Source organism: Aythya marila (genome assembly GCF_965140915.1).
Source record: "Aythya marila genome assembly, chromosome: 4".
In the NCBI taxonomy this organism is placed as follows: Eukaryota; Metazoa; Chordata; class Aves; order Anseriformes; family Anatidae; genus Aythya; species Aythya marila.
Genome location: NC_139045.1, coordinates 76,408,979 through 76,428,597, shown reverse-complemented (window position 1 = coordinate 76,428,597; position 19,619 = coordinate 76,408,979). Strand labels below are relative to the sequence as shown.

Below are 19,619 nucleotides of genomic sequence, written 5' to 3'. Positions count from 1 at the left end.
CGCGGCTCCTCTCCGCCCTGCGCAGCCCGCGGAGCGGAGCGGATCCGCTCGCCTCCTGCGCCCGGGGAACGGCGGAGCCGGCGGGGCTCCAGGCGGGGATTTCCCTTCCCCGGCTGCTCCGAGCACCGTGACCGAGGCAGAGCAAACGCCGGGCGGTTCACGCGAGCGATAGCACCGGCAAGCCCGATAAGAGCAGCAGCAAAAGCGAGGGTGGGCGGCGGGGCTGCGCGGGGGGTGTTTTCCGTGGGGGCTGCGCTGCCTCTGGCTCGGCCCGGGGCTCGGTGCGGAGCCGGGGCTCGGTGCGGATCGGTCGCCCGGTGCAGGCGGCTCTGCCCTCCGCAATCCCCGGGGGGAACGGGCCCGGAGCCCACCCCGCGCATCGCCGCCGGGAGCGGCCGGGGCAGGGCGGAGGGACCGGGGAGGCGGCTGTTTCCCTGGGTTTCGTTAGGGTTTGGTCGTAGGGTTTTTGTTTGGTTTGGCTTTTTATTTATTTGTTTTATATATATATATTTTTTCCGCTCGGCCCCGGCACGACGAGAGCCCCCTCTCCAGCCGGGCCCGGCGGCGGGGACAGGGGAGCGCGGCCCCGGCCCGGCCTTGCCGCGGCACCGGGACCTGGAACGGGCAACCGGGAGCCGGGAGCTGAGCTCCGCGGGCAGCACCGGCCACCGGCCCCGTCCAGCCGCGACGCCCCGTTTGGCCCCCCCAGCCTCGCCGAGCCGAGGTGTGGAGCGGGGCGCAGCGGCCCTCCCCGCGCGCCTGCTTCCTTCGTGCGCCACGCTTTGCCCTTTTCATTTTATTTCTTTTTCTTTTCTTTATTTTTTATTTTTTATTCCCTTTCCCTCTCCCTCCATCCGTTTCTGTTCGCTCTGCGCTTTCTCCGCCGGTTCCCGTTATTTGGGGGCCGGAGGCGGGTTGCCGCAGACACCGAGCGGCGGCTCGGGGCCCACCGCAGCCCGGCGGCACATTTGGAGGCCTCGCACTCCCCGTCCCCGGGGAAATCCCGGAGCTCCCCCCCCGGCCGTGCCCAGGCCCCTCGGCGGCCACGATTGCCGCAGCCCCGGGGGACGCCCGGTGCCGGGCTGCGGAGCCCCCGCTGCGGCGTCGGGGGGCACGGAGCCCTCTCGGTGTCCTTCGCCGAGGATTGAGCTCTCGGGGATGCTGGGCTCCCGGCAATTGGATTAACAGCTAATTTATTTCTTTTTAATCCACCGTCATTACAACCGCTTCGATTTGAGGGGATTCAGTGCGCGGCGAAGAGGGGTCCCGCTCGCAGCCCGTCCTGCGGGCAGCGGCAGGAGGTGAAGCAGCGCCGGGTCCCGCTTTCCCACGGGTTTTGCCCCGCCGTAGGGAGCTCCAAACGGAGCCGTGGGTGGGGGGCAGCTGCTCGGGACCCCCGGCCCGGAGGCCTCGGCCGGGCTCGGGGCGAGCAGCTCGGGGTGGGCACGGGGCAGCGCTCGCCTCGGAGCCGGGCCCCGGGGTTGGGGGTTTCAGCGGGGACCAACGCGAGGGCTCGGGGAGGCGGCGGGGGTGACTCCGGCGGCACCGGGAAACCTCCGTTACCGGGCACCGGCCCGGGGCTGCCGGGCGGATCCGCCACCGGGGGAAGGAGCGGAGCGGCCCCGAGCCCCCCGACCCCAAACCGGGGGGGCAGAGCCGGGCCGGGGCCCACTTCTCGCTTTACTCCTTCCACCCAGCCGCGTTTGGCCCGGGGGAGGGGGTGTGCGGCCGAACCCGGCCCTGCCGCCTCTCCCCCCGCTTTCCCGGGGCCGTGCAGCGACCGCGGAGGGGGCTCTTTGTTTGCCCACCGCTCTCACGGGCCGGGAGGGCAGGAAATCGCGTGCTGCGTGCCGGGCAGCCGGCTTAAAACCTCTGCTTCTCTCCCCGCGCCTCCCCCGCGCCGCCGCCGCCGCGGGGCCGGGGATGCGCAGCGCAGAGCGGCGGCGCGGGGGAGGGCCGGGCCGGAGCAGCAGCGCCCGTCCTCCCGCCGCCCCCCCCCCGCCCGCTTCCTCCGCAGCTCCCTCCCCGCCGCCTCCCCTTCCCCTCCGTGCCCCCCCCAGCCGCCCCCTTCCCGGTATTGATATCCCCGCACTCGGATCGCCGCCCGGTGCCCAGCGCGGCGCGGCCCCGCCGCCTCCGCCGCTGCGCCCCCCCTCCCGGTTCCTTGGCCGCCGCCGCCGCCGGTTCTCGGCGGGGCCGGGCCGGGCGCTCTCCATGGGTGGGCAACGCGGCCCCGGGGGCAGCCGGAGCGCCTGAAGTTTGCCCGGAGCGAGGTGCCGCGGGAGGTGGAGCTGGGGAGGGCACCGGAGGGGGGGGACACCCGGGATGCGGCGGGGTTGGGGGGGGGGGGCTGTCAAAGTTTGTAACTCCCGTTCGGCCCCGGAGCACCCCCTCCCCGTGGGGTGCCCTGCTGGGGGTGGGGGGCACCCCCCCGGAGCGGGGAGGGGGCGAGCTTTAAATGCCAGCCCCGGGGCCGGCTCCGTTCCTGCAGGCGGGAGGGCGACGGCGGCCGGGGGGCTGCGGCCATGGGGGCGAGCGGGGCGCCGAGCCCCCGGCTCTGCCAGGGCGCCGAGCCCCGGGGGGGCCGGGAGGGGCGGGGAGGGGCAGGGGTCTGGGGAGGGGGGGGGGCTGCCCTCCCCCCGCCTAGTCTTGCCTCCTCTCTGCCTCTCTCCGTCTCTCTCTCTCCCTCCTGATGTTTGATCCCGCCGCGGCGCCCGCAGGGATGAGCGATGGAGGGGCCGAGCCTGGCAGGAGCCCCCTGCTGCTGGCCGAGCCCGGAGCCCCCGGCCGGGCCCGGGAGAAGGCACCGACCCGGGCGGAGCTGGAGAACGCGCTGCGAAGCGGCGGCGGCTTCAAGGACATCCCGGGAACGTCGGCGGTCAGCCCCGGCTCCTCCAAGGAGTGCGCCCCGGACACCGAGAGCCCGTCGGGACCCGGCGAGGCGGATTACTGCCGCCGCATCCTGGTGCGAGGTACGGCCCCGCGTCCCGGTTCCCCCCCGCAGCGCTTCCCCGCACCCTCCCGGCCCCGCTCCCGGTGCTCCCGGTGCTCCCGGTGCCCCCGGGCTCCGGCCTCCCGGCCCCGCCGCCGCTGCCCCCGGCTCGGCTCCGCGCGGCGGGCATGGGGCCGCTCTCCCCGCGGTCCCCGGAGCGGGGCCGGGGGCGCAGCACGGCTCTGCCCGGCCGGGCCGGGGGTGCAGCGGGGGTCCACGACCCCTGCCCGGCCGTGCCCCGCTCGGGGGACGCGCAGGCAGCGGGAGAAGGGCGAGCGGAGCGGCTTCGCTTTTAAACCGGTGTCGCAGGAGAAAAGCGTCACGGAGCGGCGGCGAGTTAGGGGCTATTTCTTTTTTTTTTTTTTTTTCTTTTTTTTTTTTTTATTTCCCTTCTTTATAATATCACTCTCCCGGCTGGGGCTGGGGGGCACGCGGTGGGCTCGGCTCGGCTCGGCTCGGCTCTGTCCCGGTAGCGGGCAGCAGGCGGCGGGCAGCGGGCAGCCGAGCATCCCTCCCCGCCGCCGGCCCCGCGGCTCCCGTGGCCACCACCGGCCGTGCTGGGGGCGAACCCCGAAAGTTTGGGGCTGGGGGCGGGCAGCGCTCGGCGACCCCCGGCTCCCGGCCGCGTCCTCCCGGGCTGCGCGCAGCGAGACCCCGCTGCGGGAACCGGAGCTCGGAGGCCGCTGGGCGAGCAGGGCCGGGGCCGCACGGGCTCTGCTCCGGTCCCTTCCCCGGTCCCTTCCCCGGTCCGTTCCCCAGCGCTCGGGGCACGGCGGCAGCCGGAGCCCCGATCCCGGTACAGCCGCGTTCCTCTCCCGGGTTTATCCCGGGTGTCCGCTGGTTCCCAGCAACGGGCCCGGCTCAGCACGGCTCGGCACGGCTCGGCACGGCTCGGGCAGCCGTGGCCCGGCGGATGCTCGGCGGCGCTCGGCAGCCGTGAGCCGCGGATGCTCCTCGGGATGCGCCCGGGCTGCACGGAGCCGCGCTCGGGGCTCACCGCGCAGCGAGGCCCTTCCCGCATGTCGCGATAGGCGCCTGTTGGGAGACCTCTCCCGGAGCAGCCCGCGCCCTCCCCGGAGGCTCCGGTCCCCCGGGTGGGAGCGGGTGGGAGCCCGGGGCTGGGGGCTGCGGGACCCCCCCGGGGCACCCCCGGTTGGCCACCAAGGCTGGCGGGGGTCAGGCTGGGGTCAGGCCCGGCTCTGCCCAGGTTCGGCCACGGTCCCGGCGGGGTCAGGCTGGGAGCGACCCGGGGGCGACCCGGGGTTCGAGGGGGGGTTGCCCCCGGTTCTCCCCGTCCCCGGGTCCCGGCGGGCAGCGGCCGTTTGCACCATCTTGCTGCAGCCGCCATGGCGCGGACAAAATGGTGGCGGGGAGGAAGGGCACAAACCTGCCGAGTGCAGCGGGCAGCGAGCGGGGGGCTTGGCGGGGAGACCCCTGCCCAGCAGAACGGCCCCGGGGGGAACCTGCAGCAGCGGGGCCAACCTGGGACCCGCTGCCGGTGAAGGGCTCGGTGCCAAGCACGGGGCAGTGCCAGGGAAGCTGCTCGGCGTTGATTTCCCAGCAAGTGGTTTTGTTTTCCCCGCTGCTCCAGCTCCTTCCCGGTGTTTTATTTCCCCCACGCCAGGGATGGATCACGGTGGGGTGGACCCAGGCCCGCTGTCCCCCGCCTCGCCCCCATCCTCCAGCCGTGTCCCCAGGCTCTGCTGTTTTGGGGCCGGGTGCGAAGGGGCTGCAACATCCCGGGGGAACGGGGCCGCATCTCCCCATGTAACGCTCCCAGCACCGGCCCCGTTCCCGACCTGGGAGGGCCACGTTCCCCCTGGCCGGGGGCTGTGCACACCGGGAGCCCCGGTGGCTCCGTGGGGCTGAGCCCGTGCACCGGGACCTGCGCCATACCGGAGCCTGCGGCTGCCACTGCACCCACGGGTGCGGCTGCCTGGGGTGCTCCCCACATTTCCCATTCTCCTCTTCCCGAAGCATGGGGGGCTGCAGCAGCCCCGTGCTCATTTTGGGGGCTGGCGAGGGGCCGTGAGCCCCAGGGGTGTCCCGGCAGCAGCGTCGGTGCACACGGGGGTGCGCGGTGTGTGCCGGGGTGTACTGGGGGAGCGCCCCGTGCACCCGCTGTGTGTGCGGTGTCCCCAAGCCTGGGTCTGGCTCCGCTGTGTTGCAGTGCGTGGTGTGTCCCCTCTGTGCCGGGGGAGCCCATGTGTGCTGCGCTGCACAGCGTGTGCTTGCTGTGAAATCGCTGTTTGCCAGCACTGAGGTCGGGTGCCCAAAGCTGCTGCCTGCTCTCCGTTCCCTCCTGCTGCCGGCCCTGTCCGGCTGCAGGGCCTCGTTGTGTTTAGCTGCCAAGGAACAGGGCCGGTCCCTTTGGCTCCAGCCCTCTTTCCAGGGATTTTAGTCCCAAATTTTGTCTTGGATGTGCTGCCATCAGCGTTCCCGGTCCCCGAGAGCAGACCGACTCACTACAACCACACCGGGGAGGCTGCAAAGCCGCCGTGGCAGGACCTGGGGGGCTGTTTGGGGTCTGTAATCCCCTTATGGGATTTCTGCCCTTCCTGGCACCGGGGGCTGGCTGCGGGACCCCCAGCCCTGTGCAGATGGGCACCTCTCAGCCCCGCTGTGAGGGCTGCAGGGCCGGGGCACGGGGCCCCGCCGAGCCGGCGCGGCGTGCTGCGGCTCGGCACGCATCGCACCCAGCCCGCTCCCCCTCCCCGCGCCCAGCTGGTGAGGGAAATAACAATTAATAATACTGCTAATAATGCCAGCAGGGCCATGCAGAGCGGCATAGGGCAGAGGGGCACGTTGCTGCAGCTGTGGCTGGGCAGCCTGCAGGTCCCTGCTGGCTGCTCCGTGCGTACAGCCCCGGCTCTTGTTGTGCCGGGGGGGACCTCGGCGCGGCTGCGGAGCGCGGACGTGGTCTGGGCACCACCCGAGCCAACGCTCTGCCCCTTGCAAAACATTTCCCACCCCGGCGTCCTCATCCTGCTGGAGATACCCTGGGGCAGAGGGCACCTTCCCCGCCTGGCTGGAGGCCAGCACACGCTCCTTGCCTCCCCCAAACCGTCTCCCCCCAGCCCTCCCCATGCGCTCTGCGGTCCCAGCGCCTCCTGCAGTGCCGTGCTCCAGCCCGGATCGGGCTCTGGCCATGCACCACGGTGGGAAAACGGCTTCAGGACTCGGGTGCCTGTCTCAAGCCTGTGCTTGCTCCCTGCTCCCGTCATCCCCATGCCATCTCCGTCGCCCCCTCCCTGTCTGCTCCTCGCTGTTTCCCCCTTCCTGCCCCAGCAGCTTTTTAATCCTTTCACGCCTGAGTCAGCCGGAAAGAGAAAGCAACTTACCTCCAGCCGGGGCTGCTGGAGCCCTTGGGTCCCGTGGGGCCGGGGAGCCCTGAAGCCAAGGGCTGGGAAGCCAGGGGCTGCCTGCAGCAGCCTCGCCGTGGTTTCCGTGAGTGGTTTTTACCCTGCACGTTGCAGGAAAGGCGCTTGGCAGAACCGGGGGCTTTGCGGCCAGGCTTGGCTTCAACGTGGCTCCACCAGTGTTGCTGGTGATGAGCGCTGGGCCCGTGGTGTTTAAGGAAAGGCAGCGCAAGGGATGGCAAGAAAAAGGGATTTGTGCTCTGGGAGAGCTGGGGGAGCCCAGCAGGGAGCTTGCAGGGGCAATTTTTAATGCCAGACCCCTCGGTAGCTAGCAGGGCGAGCACCCCATCAGTGCACAGTAATGCTGGGGCTCCTTGGGACGGGCTGCAGGCAGCATCCTGCGGCGTGGAAGGGGCTGATGTGGGAAAAGTGGGAGCCAAATCCCCGTGTGTTTCCCCGAGGAAGGCTTTGGGCAGCGGCAGTCCCAGCCCGGTGAAATCTGCAGCCTCCGCAGCAGCTGCGAACCCCCCCCCCGGCTGCAAAGCCGCCGCGGGTCTCATTGCTCTCCACGTGCAACAGTTTTCTTCCTAACAAAAGCCTCCTTTACCCTCGAACACAGCCCCGAGCCCCCCCAGCTGCTCCAGAGGGACCGGTTTTGGGGGTTTTGCCCCAAAGGGAAGCACCCAGAAGGTGCAGGCGCTGCGCACCCGCTGGGGCTGGGCGCACTGGGGCTGGCACCGCTCGGTGGTGCCGTGCCATTTTGGTCCCAGCCTGGGTTCTGTGTTGGTCCTGTTGGTCCCATCCCTGTCCCCCAGCACCCCCACCCCATCCTCCGGGGCTCAGGAGCATCCCGAGGCACGCAGCACATCCAGAAGTGGGAGAAAACGGCCCCAAAAGTGGGGGCTGCTGACTTGCAGTGAGAATACTGCAGTGAGAACACCTTTGTAAAAAAGGAATTTCAACAGGGATTTATTTTTTTCCCAGTATTCTAAAGGAAGGACATAAAAAAAAATAATTTTTAATTAAAATTCTGTTTAATTTGAACTCTTTCTTGGTATACAACTCTCTTCTGCTTCTGGCTTTCAGAAGCTGTTTTATCTGTGACCAAATGCTTCGTTTTCCTTAAGGAGTTTTTTTTTTTTGGTTTCTATTTTTCATTTTGAAAAAAAAAAATAAAAAAAATCCCTGTTTTTACAAAGAACTGTTAACACTCCCTGGAGATTTATAAATCCGCAGCACTTGGGGCCGGAGGGGACAATTGAACTGTGCGGTGTCACCTCTCCTAGCCGCAGCTCGGGCGATTTTTCGGAGTTACTCCTGCGTCAAGCCCGGGAACAAAACCTCCCCCCGGCCCTCGTTGTGCGGCCTCATTTAAGGAAGATTTTCCTCCCCCCGTAGCGATGCTTCGGGCCAGCTCCCCCCGACCCCTTTCCCCCCTGGCCAAGCTTTATCCCCCCGCGGAAGCTCCCCCCTGACGTCCCCTCTCCCCGTTCCCCCTAGATGCCAAAGGGACGATTCGGGAGATCGTCCTCCCCAAGGGCCTGGACCTGGACCGGCCCAAGCGCACGAGGACGTCCTTCACGGCGGAGCAGCTCTACCGCCTGGAGCTGGAGTTCCAGCGCTGCCAGTACGTGGTGGGCCGCGAGCGGACCGAGCTAGCGCGGCAGCTCAACCTCTCCGAGACCCAGGTAAGGGGCCGCTGGCTTTCCCTACCCCGCTGCCATCCCCGGCTCCTCCGGGATGTGGGGAGGGGGAAGGTGGGCGCAGGGGAAGGGGAGAGGTGTCCCGGTGCGGAGCCTGCTGACCCCAGCCCACGGCTCCAGCCCCAAAAAGGGGGCTTGGTGCGTGCCGGGGTGGCCGGGCGCTCGCTCGTGTTTCGGTCTGGAGCTTGGAGATGCATGCACGGTGCTGTGTGCACGGTGCTGTGTGTGGGGCACCCTCACCCTATTTCTTTTTGAGCCAAAGGAGCTGTCGGTTTGCTGTTTAGGGGGGGTTGAACACCCGTGCGGGGTCTGCAGGGAGCGTCCCTGGTGCCGTGGTGCAGCCCCAAAACTCTCGGTGCTGCCCCAAAACGCTCGCGGCAGCGCCCGCGGCGCAGCGTGGCCGGGCAGGAGCGCAGGGCGCTGCCGGGAGCAGGCTGCGTGCAGGCTGCCTGGGTGTGATCTGGGGTGGTGAACCCACACCATAAACCCAGTATGGGCACGCAGCCTGCCCCAGCACAGCCCTGCTGAGGTCTGTGGGGTGTGGGGAGAGTGGGGCTGGGCTGTGTGGTCCGGGCGAGTGGAGGTGGAGGAGTTTGTGCCGTGCTCAGGGGGTCGTGGTGATGTCTCCTAAGCAGGAGATGGGGTTGCAGCGGTTTGGGTTTGAAAATGGATGCAAAAATAATAATAATAAAATGTATGGAGACCCCCGTGCCGATCAGCATGGTTGGGAACTACCGAAATAACTCCGTCTGCTCCCTCTGGCCAGTAAGGCACGTCTGGAGACAGCTACGAGTTCTCCCACAATCAGATTGGAAATAATCTCAATTTTCCCCAAAACTCTCCCAGAACAAAACTTCCCTTGCTGCCAGCAGCCTGACCCTGGCTCCAGGCTCCTGCTGCGTGCCGTGCTGGGGGTCTGGCTGCGGGGAGACCCCCACGGCATCCATCCATCCCCCTGCGAGGGGAGCAGGAGGAGCAGAGCCCCCCACGCAACCCCAACACCCCCTCGCTCTGCTGGTGGCAGGTTTTTGACTGCAGGACACGTCCCGGGAGGTGCTGGTGGCACGGTGAGGGGCGAAGCGCCCCGGGTCCTGCGCTCGGGGTCTGCTCCCTGGGGACGTGCCGGCGGCACGGCGCTGCCCTGGCCGTGCCGGGGACGAGCACGGGGCCGGGTGGGTGCTGTTGGCACAGCCCGGGGCTGGCAGGAGGAGGGGGCGCAGCCGTCGTGTCGGGGCCGAGAGTCTGTCTGCTTGGTGCCTCGGTGCTGCGTTCGCCGCTCGGTGAGAAAATTCGCACCCTGTAGGCCACGGCTGTCTCTTCTCCTCTTCTCTTCTCCTTCCCGCATCCTCTCTTCCCCATCGCTCTCCTTCGTCTCTGTCTTCTTGAATCCCTTCCTCTGCTTTTCACGGCGTTTCCTCCCCTGCAGCCAGTTCCCAGGGGCAGCCCCGTGCCCCCCCGCCGTCCCTCCCCGGCCCCCTCTCGATGGCGAGGTGGGGGCCCCGTGCTCTGCACACCCAGGCGTTGCTGTCTGCGTCGGGGAGGTTTTTTGGCAGGAGCTGGGCGATGCCCCCCGGGCTGGGGGCCATGTCTGTGCTGCACCCCCCACGCTGCCCCCCGAGATGTGGCCCAGAGCTGGGGGTTCAGCACCAGCCACTCCTTGTCCCACGGGGCTCCATTGCCTCAGATAGGGAAAAAAATCCAATTTCTGCAATAATTACAGCATTTCTCATTTTTGGGTGGTTTCCCTCCTGGTGAGCAGCTCCCAGGACCCGGGGCAGGCCGTGGTGTAGCTGCTCCATCCGATGCTTCGCGCAGCTCCCAGCCCCCAGCATCCTGTGGCTATTTCTTGGTCAAAATTCGGCATTGTGCTGGCGACTGGGACCGTGGGGCGGATCCTTTGCGCTCCCTCCTCGAATTTCGCCTCGAATTTCACCCAGGGTGTCCCCGTGTCCGTCTGCTGGGCTGGGCTGTGCCTTCCCCAGGGGACTGGGGGGACTGCTGGGCACGGGGCGAGCGCCGGGGGGGCACCTCCAGGCAGGAGACCCAGCTCCTGCTCCGCCTGTGGGACGCTGCTCTGGCCCCAGCCCAGTGCCGTTTGCGTCCTTTCTTCCTAATTAATCCGTGGAAATGGCAGTTTGGTGCTAAGCGAGCTTAATTAGCCCGGAGAGCGCTTCCATGAGCTTGTAAAGCAGCGGCTTGGAAACGCATCCCTGCCCGCTGGGACATCCCAGTGGGCTCCCTCATCCCCACGGGGACATCCCGGTGGGCTCCCACGTCCCATCGTGGCATGGGGACATCCCGGTGGGCTCCCTTGTCCCTATCTCATCCTGGGGTGGTGTGTGGGGGTCCCCCGAGACCCCCCAGCAGCAGCAGCAGCCCCTCTGCCCTCTCCGGGCTCTCTCCAGGCAGCGCACCCCTACCCCAAGGCGTTGGGGCAAGGTGCCCCTTCTTGGTGCCGTTGCGGGATGGAAAACGCCAAGCGGCGAGGCTGAACGACCCCGGGGGGATGTCTCGGGGAGGATAATTCCTGCAAATCCCCAGGCGGGAGGCGAGGAGGGGTGGGCTGCCCCGGGGGGGATTTGCCTGGGCCAGGAGGCTTTGCTTTCTGGGTCAGGAGTTCAATGCCAGGCTCAGGTTCAAGTGACACGCCGCTTTGGCCACCAAGGGTCCCTTTTGGTGTGCGGGGCACCCGGGGGGCCCGAGGGGATGAGGACAGGGCTCACACCACGCTGCGTGGGTCTGGATCAGGACAGGGTCCTGGGCCATCCTCGGACCCCCGAGCACCCTCCGTGGTGGGGGGACCCCCTGCGCAAGGCTTCCAGGATTTTTCCGAGCGAAGCAGCAGTGAGAAAGCGCAGGGCAGGGGCAGGCAGGTCTATTTATAGCACGACAATTAAGACGAGGCTGTTAAAAATTAATCGCACCTCCAGCCATTAACAGCTATCAGCACCTGCAGGAGAAAACAATGAGATGACCGGCTGTGGGCTTCTGGCGTGGAGAGCCACGGGAAAGCTGTGGTTTGGAGGAGGCAAGAGCCAGACAGAGCCTGGGGCTGGGGTCCGTGGGTCAGAGACACCCCAAAATGTGCGGGGGCCACCAGGCTGGGCTTGTGCCACGGGGCAGGGCACTCGTCCTTGGTCTGCAGTCCTCAGCACGTGGGGAAGCTGAATTTCCAAAGTTTTGCTGGAAATCCCTTTTCCTGGCCATGCAGAATAGGTAGCTGTCAGAGCCAAGCATGTTCTTTCCTGAGGAGGCATCCATCCCTCCATCCATCCATCCATCCATCCATCCATCCATCCATCCATCCATCCATCCACCACCCAAAATTCACCTTTTTTGGAGTTTTTGCGAGACAGCCGCTCCTTGAGATGCTTTAGGAGGGAATCCAAAAGGCCTGGGTGCTCCGACAGCCCCCCAAACTCAGCTGGCGCTGAGCGAAATGGTCGGTGTAAATAAAGGTGGGAAATCTAATTGAGGTTCGTCTCATTAGGCACTTCCCATTGCGAATGGAAAATAATCCCAGAATTTGTGATTGAAGGCTGGGGTCCTGAAATGTGGGAGGGCGCTGGGTGTTCTCCGAACGAGCTCCGCTGATCGCCGTGGGTACAATTGTGGGGAAGGAGTTTCCTAAAAGTGCCGCTTTCCGATGGAAAGCAGTTCTGGTGGGAGTTTCGGGGCCAGCTCTGATGCCACCCCATTTTCTGGTGCCGCTGGCGCAGGGAACCCCAACCCTGAACCCCAAACCCCGGTGCTGCCTGGAGCTCCCACCACACAGCTCCCTGCCCACCGCCAGGTCTGTCTCCTCCCCGGCAGCACCTTTTGGATCCCTGAGAATTTTATAGATGGGGAAAACATCCTACAGCCTTGCCAGAGCCTCGGAGGAGACCTGGGGTTGTCCCCACCTGGTTTTGGCACTCGCTGGCTGGGTGTCCCCAAGGAGAGGTGTTGGGGTCGGGTGGAGCAGGGCGCTGCGCCCCCCAAATTGTGCCCAGCCCCGTCTCACACAGCCCTGTGTTACAGCATCCTGCGGTGCTCTTGGCAAGCTGGAACAGTCCTGAGCTGCAGGGAGCAGGGAGATCGGGGGCTGGTGTCTGCTTTTGGCCCTACAGCAGTGCTGGGGCAGAGAGGGGCTCCTGGATGAGGGGCTCGGAGCGCGGCGTGGTGGGGAGGGGTCCCAGTGCTCGTCCCAGATGCGCTTTGTTGTGCGTTGTAGGCACAGCCATGGCCCGGAGCACGTCCATCCTGGGTATTTTGGAGGGCTCGGTGTGGGTGCTGCGCCCTGGCACTTTTGGGGCTGGGGCTGGGTGCTCAGCGCCGGCTCCCATCACCGCCGGGGCCGGCGAGAAGGCGGCGTCTGCGCGGCCAGCGCGCGGTTACAAAACCTCTTGGGCAGGCAGCCCGCCGGCTTACGCAACGCGCGAGGGCTCTGCCGGCTGCGGTGCGAGGAGGAGGAGGAGGAGGAGGAGGAGGAAGAGGAGGAGGAAGGGCAGGCTGCCTCCCACCTTCCCTGCACCACGGTGAGGGGCTGATCCCGGGCGGCCAACGCCGGTGGGGAACCGGCCTCGATCGGCGCGACGGAGGCGCACGGCGCGGAGAGCGGCACGGCGCCGGGGTCACTGCCGGGGCAGGGCTGTTAAATAACAAACTGCATTAAAAAAAAAACAAAACAAAAAAAAGCACAAAACCAGGCGAGCCCCCCGCCCTGCATGCGCCCGGCCCCGTGCTCCCCACGTGGCGAGGCCCAAGGGTGTCAGCACCAGGGGATGGGGAGCTCCAGACCGTGGGGCGTGGAGGTGCCGATGGGTTGGGGAGGTGCCGGTGGGCTCCGAGGCTCGGTGCGATCCCACCGGGGAGCTTGGGGAAGGGCAGGGTGGCCGGGGGGAGATGGTGAGGGTGAGCTTGTGCGCCTGCGTGAGCGTGTGTGTGCCGGCACGGCTTAGTGAGCAGGGCTGAGGGATGGGACCTGGGTGGGCAGCGGGGGGTTTCAGGCTCTGCTCGGCTCCTCCAGCAAACCGTGAGGGTGCGGGGAAGCCTCGTGCTGCTGCTCAGCCTCCAGCCGGTGCCATGCGTTTGCTGGGTGCCCCGAGACTGGAAAAAGAGGTGTGCAGAGGGGAGGCGGTGCCCAGGGGCTGTATCAGGCTAGGTGGGGATTGGTGTGGGGAGGGAAATGTTGTGGGACCTTTCGCAGAGCCTGGGGCAGCGATGGGCGAGCGGAGCAGGGGGGCTGCAGCCAAAATGCTTCGTGGGGCTCCGGGATGCTCCAAATGCCCCGGGGCGATGTGGGCTCATGCCCTGCATGATTTGGGCTCCCTCCCCACGATTTGGGCTCCCTCCCCACGATTTGGGTTCCCTCTCCATGATTTGGGCTCCCTCCTCACGATGTCGGCTCCCTCCCCACCCCGGCCACGGGCTCCCTCCACCTTTCCACCCCAGCGTGGCACGGGGGAGCTTGGCCTGCCGGCTGGGGGCCTTAATCGGGGTTAATCATTTGGAAATCGTTTCTTTTGTAGCCGAGAGGTGTCGGGCAGAGGGCAGGGAGCCGAGCGGGGTCCCGGCGGCCACTCCCAGCACCGCAGCCCCGGCTCAGCCACGGAAGGAGGTGGCCGGGGGGCAAAGGCTTTGGGGACCAACTGCCCCCCGTGGGGGGCTCCTGTGCCTCCCGCAGCCCTGCGAGAGCCATACCCATGGCACGGGGCCCTGTGCCCGCTCCTGATGCTGCAGCAGCGTGGGCTTAGCCCCTCGGAGGAGCCGTGGCCCCGCAGCTGGCTGCGAGCAGGATGCTGCCGAGGGCGCGAGCGTGCGCACGGGGGCACGGGGGGGGCTGCCGGTGCCTGCCTCCTGCCCCAGCCCCCTGAGTGGTTTTGCACACCCCAAATCCTGGCAGCTCCCCCTCGGGTGGCTTTTCCCCGGGCGGTGCAGAGATGCGGGAGCGGTGGCTGTTTGGTTTGGGGGATGCCGTGGAGCACTCGGTGCCGCCGGCACGAGCTGCTTGGGTAAAATCCCACCCAGATGCGGGCACTCGCGCCTTGCTGGGCAGCCCCAGCGCGGGAGGGGCTGTCCGTGTGTCCGTCCCACGGCTTGGCAGGCGGACAGACGGACGGAAGGACTCCTCGGAGCATCCCCGCGGCGGGGCCCTGGGCAGCTCCGGTGCTCGGTGACATTTTTTTGAGTCGTTTTCCCAGCGCAGGGGAGCAGGTGGCACCGAGCACGCGGCTCCGCTGCTCGGCTGCCAAGCGGGGAGCCAGGGGGGGGGCGATTGGGGACGTCGCTGCTGTGATGTGTGGGGGGCACCCGGGGGCTGGTGGTGCTCGGCTCGGCCTCGGAGGTGGGCTGGAGAGGGTCAGGGGGACAGGGGGACAGCCTCGTTTGACCTGGAGCATCTTTTGTTCCTCTCCCTGCACCAGGCGCAGGGCAGGCGCTGGGGGGTGAAAAAAAAAGTGAAAAAACAAATAAAACAAACAAACAAAAATTAATATATTAAATTAATATATTAAAATAATACATGAAAATAACGAATACAATAAAATAAAGCAATCAAATTGGATTAAATTAGCCCCCAAGCCCCGCAGCCCCACGGGGAGCTCGCGTGCTGCCTCCAGCGCCGCCCGTGGCAGCTCCCGGGCGCTGGTTTCGGGGCTGGCGGTGACCCCGGGGACCTCCCGCAGGGGCAGGAGCTGCTTGGGAGGGGAGGGAGCCGCAGCCCTGCCTTCACGTGGCTCTCAGCACTGCTCCTGCCCTTCCCTTGCCCTTCTCCTGGGAGCGGCTCTGCTCCTGCTGGTGCGGGCAGGGGTGGGGAGCGCGTGCCCGCGTCTCCGCCGGGCACCCTTGGAGCTGGCCGCGTGGCGTGGAAATTACCTGTCCCCAGCACCAGGAGCCCTCCAGATGCTCTCAGGTTTGTAAACCTCAGCCTGTGCCTGGCCTCACACCACGCCGAGAGCTCTTGCCAGGCTTCCTGTGAGCCGTGTCCCCTCTCTGTGCCGCCTGCCTGCGCCGTGCCAGCACGCGGGGGGCAGGAGGTGGGTTTTTGCCAGGACAAAATGAAGCTGCTGCCTCCGGAGAAGACCTTGGCAAAGCTCTGGCTGCGGTGAGAAGCCCACGAGAGGGGAGGTGGGGACGGATACTGCTGGAAGAGGAAGGGCCGGAGGGGAATTACTCATGGACTCGCCGAGGACCGGGTCTGGCTGAGCTTATTTACGTCTCCGGCGAGAGGGACGCAGCCCTTGATCGTAATGGAGGCTGAAAAGGACATGGATCCACTAATTAGAGACAAGCTGGATATGAACTTCAGCCACGGGGGCAAATGTGATCCTGCTCACCACGACGCCCGTGCAGACGGGAGCAGCCCCAGCCGGGCAGGGGCACGAGGACGAGGAGCCCAGCACAGGGCTGGGGCGCAGGGCGCAGAGGGCAGGGGTGCTGGTGCCAACCCAGCCCCAACCTGGAGACCCCTCTTGGTGCCTCCTGGTTCACATCTTAGGAAAAATACCCCTGGGGGGACCCTGTCCACCTCTCCTGCCCCTGCCTCGTCCCCTGGGGCTTGCTTGTCCCGCATGCAGGACACGCCGGTGCCTCCTCTTGTCTGTCTCTGCGCGTGGTGACGGGGCTGTGCCTCCAGGCTGGTGCCTGCTCCAAAGTCCCCAAGCACGGCTGCCAACCCCGTGGTGTGGAGGGCAGGATGGGGGCAGCGAGAAGGGGACGTCAGTTTTGGGCACCCCGGTGGCACGGAGGGACCCAGGGCCCCTTGGGATGGAGGCGAGCGGTGGTGCAGGGACCCCCTCGGGAATTTGGGGATGGGTGTGGGCTGCTGGCCCTGGTGCCCCTGCTCCTCCCCGAGCAGCCCCCGACCCCGTGGCCGGCTTTGCGCCGACGTCGGCGTTGTTATTCCCCCAGAAAGGGGCTGGGGGCTGCGACCTCCTGCAGCCCACGGTCCATTAGCTCTGCACTGTGGGCCCATTGTGCCGGGGGACGCGCGGGGGCTGTGCCGCTCGGTGGCCCTCCTGGGGCGCCGCCGCCGCGGCCCCAAGGGTGCCAGCCCCTCCTGCCAGGCGCTAACACGAATCTCTTCTCACCCGTCTCCTTCCCTCTCCTGCCTCTGCCTGTCCGTCTGTCCCTCCGTCCCCTCTCTGTCTCTTTCTGCCTCTCCTACCCCTCTGCTCTGCCAGGGAGGGACAGAAGCGTGGCGATGCCACCAGCTTAGGGGGTGCCGGGGCAGCCCCGACCCGCAGGCTGAGCCCTGAGCCGGCCCCAGGGTGTGGGGTGGCCGTGGGACGAGGGACCCGGGTGCTCAAGCTCCACTTTTGGGGCTCCCCCGGGCTGGAGGATGGATGGAGAGGCAGGAGCAGGGATGCTCGAGGCAGCTCGGGGAGGGGCTCCCCACCCCGCTCCCCGCGGCTTCACGCCTGGAAGCGGCTCTGCCTTCAGATATTCGGGGCCACCAGAGCCCTGCTGTCCCCCAGAGGTGACCCCGGCACCGTAGCACAGCTGGGGACACCCCCGCTGCTTGGGCAGGGCGGCAGAGCTGGGATTTAGGGGTTTAGGGGCACCGCAGGGGGTCCCCAGCGCCCGTAGCTCGGCTGCGCCAGGAGAGCACCCATGGGCGCGGGCAGCACCACGGGACGCAGACCCTGGCCCCGCTTCCCCCTCGCAGCCCCAGAGCTTTGCTCTTCCAGAAATTTGCTCTTCCAGAGCTTTGCTGTCTCAGAAAATTGCTGTTCCAGAAATCTGCTGTTTCAGAAATTTGCCGTTCCAGAAATTTGCTGTTTCCCTGGAACTGGCAGCGGGCTGGGCTCCCCGCAGCCCCTCTGCACGGGGCAGGGGGCTGGGGCGTTTGGTTTGACACGTCTGTCTCTCTCGCATCTCTCACTCTCTCCTGGTTCTTGTCTCTCTGTCCCTGCCCTCCCCGTGCTGTCTTTCTGTCCCTGCCTTTCTGTGTCCCCCCCCCCCCACACCTCCTCCTCCCTGCCCCGTCCCCAGGTCAAGGTCTGGTTCCAGAACCGGCGCACCAAGCAGAAGAAGGACCAGAGCAGGGACTCTGAGAAACGCTCCACCTCCACCTCCGAGTCCTTCGCCACCTGCAACATCCTCCGGCTGCTGGAGCAAGGCCGGCTCCTCTCCGTCCCGGCCCCCCCCAGCCTCCTGTCCCCCACCTCCCACCCCGTCGGGAGTCCTGCGGGCAGCGGGTCCGGCGTGGCCACCCCGGGAACCACCTCCCCGGGGCTGGGCGGCCGCGGCAGCCCCCCCGGCACCGGAGCCTTCAGCCTGCAGATCCCTGCCCTCGCCGCCTCCTCTTCCTCCTCCTCATCCTCCTCTTCCTCCTCTTCCTCGGCCAGGCTGCCCGCGGCCCCGCTGTGCTTCGGGGCGCCGCTGCTGGGCAGCCTGCACGACCTGCCGGGCGCTTACGGACTGGGCAGCTCCGCTTTTGAGCCTTACACGCGGCTGGAAAGGAAAGACAATTCTATACCCAGCAAGAAGCCGAGCCCTTAAACGAAAACGAGTGTCAAAAGGGCGTCCTGCCCCCCTCACCCCCCTCATCTCCGTCCCCACGCACCCTGCGCCCCACGCGGGGCTCGTGGCGCGAGTGGGGGGCTGAAGGACTTCACCAAAGGGCCGGGTGCTGTGCGTGCACGCCCGGCCCCCTCCCCAGGAACTAAGATCCCACCGAGGACCACACCGCCCACCTCCTCTCCCTAGGGCTGATTCCGAGCCTGGTCACCACTGCCCGGGTTCCCGGGTGTCCCGGTGCTGCCGCGTCCCCTTCCCACACCGCTGGATCCACCGGGGCCACCTCCCCTTGCAGGTCCCCCCCGGGCTCGCAGGACGATGCTGTGGTCTCTGCTGTGGGCCAGGAGCAGCCCCCGGGGGTGGGCAGGGGGTGCTGGTGCCCCGTGGACGTCTCCTGCTGTTCGCTCACATCCCATGGAGTGGCACGGGTGAAAACGCAGAGCCCTGCTCCGTGGGGTTGTCCCCCGAAGAGCTGGGGTCACCACGTTCCACGGTGCCAGAGGGTCCCGGTGCCAAATCCTGCTCCCAGGGCTCGGCCCCAGCAGTGGTGGGGGTCTCAGGGCTCATCCTGCCTGCGGTGCTGGGGCTGCTCCTGGGCAGCACCGTGCGGGCAGGACCCTGGGCTGGCAGCTCCCGGGGGCAGGATAATCCGGGGGCATCCCCCTGGGAGGACACCCTGAGGAGGCATCCCCCTGGCAGGGTGCCCCGTGGTGGCATTATTCCCATAAGGGTGCCCCATGGTGGCATTATTCCCTGCTAGGAACCTGCCTCTGCAGATTTCTGTCCAGGAAATGAGAAGAGGAGAAGCAGGAGCTGGAAGCAGAGCCAGCCTTGCAAGCACGGAGCGAACGCCAGCTTTAGGAGCCCCAAATTTTGCTTTTCCCAACTGAACTGGAAGCGTTTGGGGAAGAGGGGGAGAAAGAAGTCCAAAATAACACCAGAAACACTCCCAGCAAGGAGGGCCTGTAGCAGGGACTGTTTTTCCTTTAAACCAAGTGTTTCCGTGGCACAGCAGCTGTCCCTCACTCACGCCTGGAGCACTTTACGGGAGCGCGCTGCCCAGGGCGCAGGTGGGGAAACTGAGGCAGGAGGAGGGCTGGCAGGGGGCAGAGACAGAGCCGGGGGCACGGAGGATGCTCCCTGCTCCTGCTCAGCTCAGATCACAGCTCCCAGCCCTGGGGGGGCTGCAGGCAGATGCCCCCGTCCCCAAACGTGGCCCCCGGTTGCTCGCGGTGGCCCCGGTTCCCCGTCCTCCCTCCCCCCTATCCACACCAGCACCGCGCTCCCCACGCCGCCGTGGCGCTGGTGTCCGACCGAGGCTTTGGATGTCGGCAGGACGAGGACCTTCCCCCTCCCCACCTCACTTAATTTATATTTATATCGCCCTTCTCCATCCCCAATGGGCTCGGCTGGGTGTTTCGGAGCGAGGGGGGCCGAGCTGGGGGGGGGGCTGGTGCTGGGTCCCGCAGGCAGGACCTGCTGGCAGCCCCCCGGTTTTGTCTCTCCCTCTCCCCCACGCAGCCCCCTCCCCGGGCGAGCTGTGCCACCAAAATTTCCCCAGGCTTTCACCCTGCTTCCTCCCCTCCTGGGTGAACCGGGAGGAAATTTCGGGGCGGTTTGGTTCAGAAGTGGCCCCCCTGGCACTGACGTGGTCGGGGACGTTTGGGCTCACTTTGGAGAGCGCCAGGTTCGGGTTTGCTTCCCAAAGAGTCCCCCAAAACCTGGGGTGCTCCGAGGATGCCCTGGGGGTCTCCTGCGCCCCTGTTCCGACTTTGAGGGCAGCAGGGCAGGCAGAGGCTGTAACAGCGAGCGCCTTTGGCAAGCTAAACCCAGGGAAAGCTGCCCCAAACCTGCCCCAAACTGCCCCAAAACCAACCCAGGGGGGCTCAGGAGGGTCCCGGTCCTGGGGTGCTCGCCCCCAGCCCCTCTCGCCCTGCCCCGTGAAGTGGGACCGAGAGGAACAGATCATGTACTGTACGTGAAACTCCAACGACCGGCGTGGTTTCTGATGGTTTCTAATGGTTAATAAAAGTGACGTCCTGCCTCCCGCCTGCCGCCTCCTCC

General features: G+C 66.8%; 1 protein-coding gene across 2 annotated transcripts; it reads left to right on the top strand.

Moving 5' to 3' along the window:
* Positions 1–2,692: 2,692 nt before the first annotated feature.
* VAX2 (ventral anterior homeobox 2) lies at positions 2,693–19,591 on the top strand (the record flags this gene model as incomplete). 2 transcript variants are annotated; one of them, XM_082760254.1, is made up of 3 exons in its annotated part: positions 2,693–2,972; positions 7,852–8,039; positions 17,028–19,591. In XM_082760254.1, the coding sequence occupies 3 exons, from the start codon at positions 2,693–2,695 to the stop codon at positions 17,535–17,537; spliced, it is 978 nt and encodes a 325-aa protein (XP_082616380.1). In that variant the 3' UTR covers positions 17,538–19,591. The 2 variants fall into 2 exon arrangements, with proteins under 2 accessions (XP_082616380.1, XP_082616379.1); XM_082760253.1 differs by having other exon boundaries at positions 2,701–2,972; positions 7,852–7,978.
* Positions 19,592–19,619: the final 28 nt, after the last annotated feature.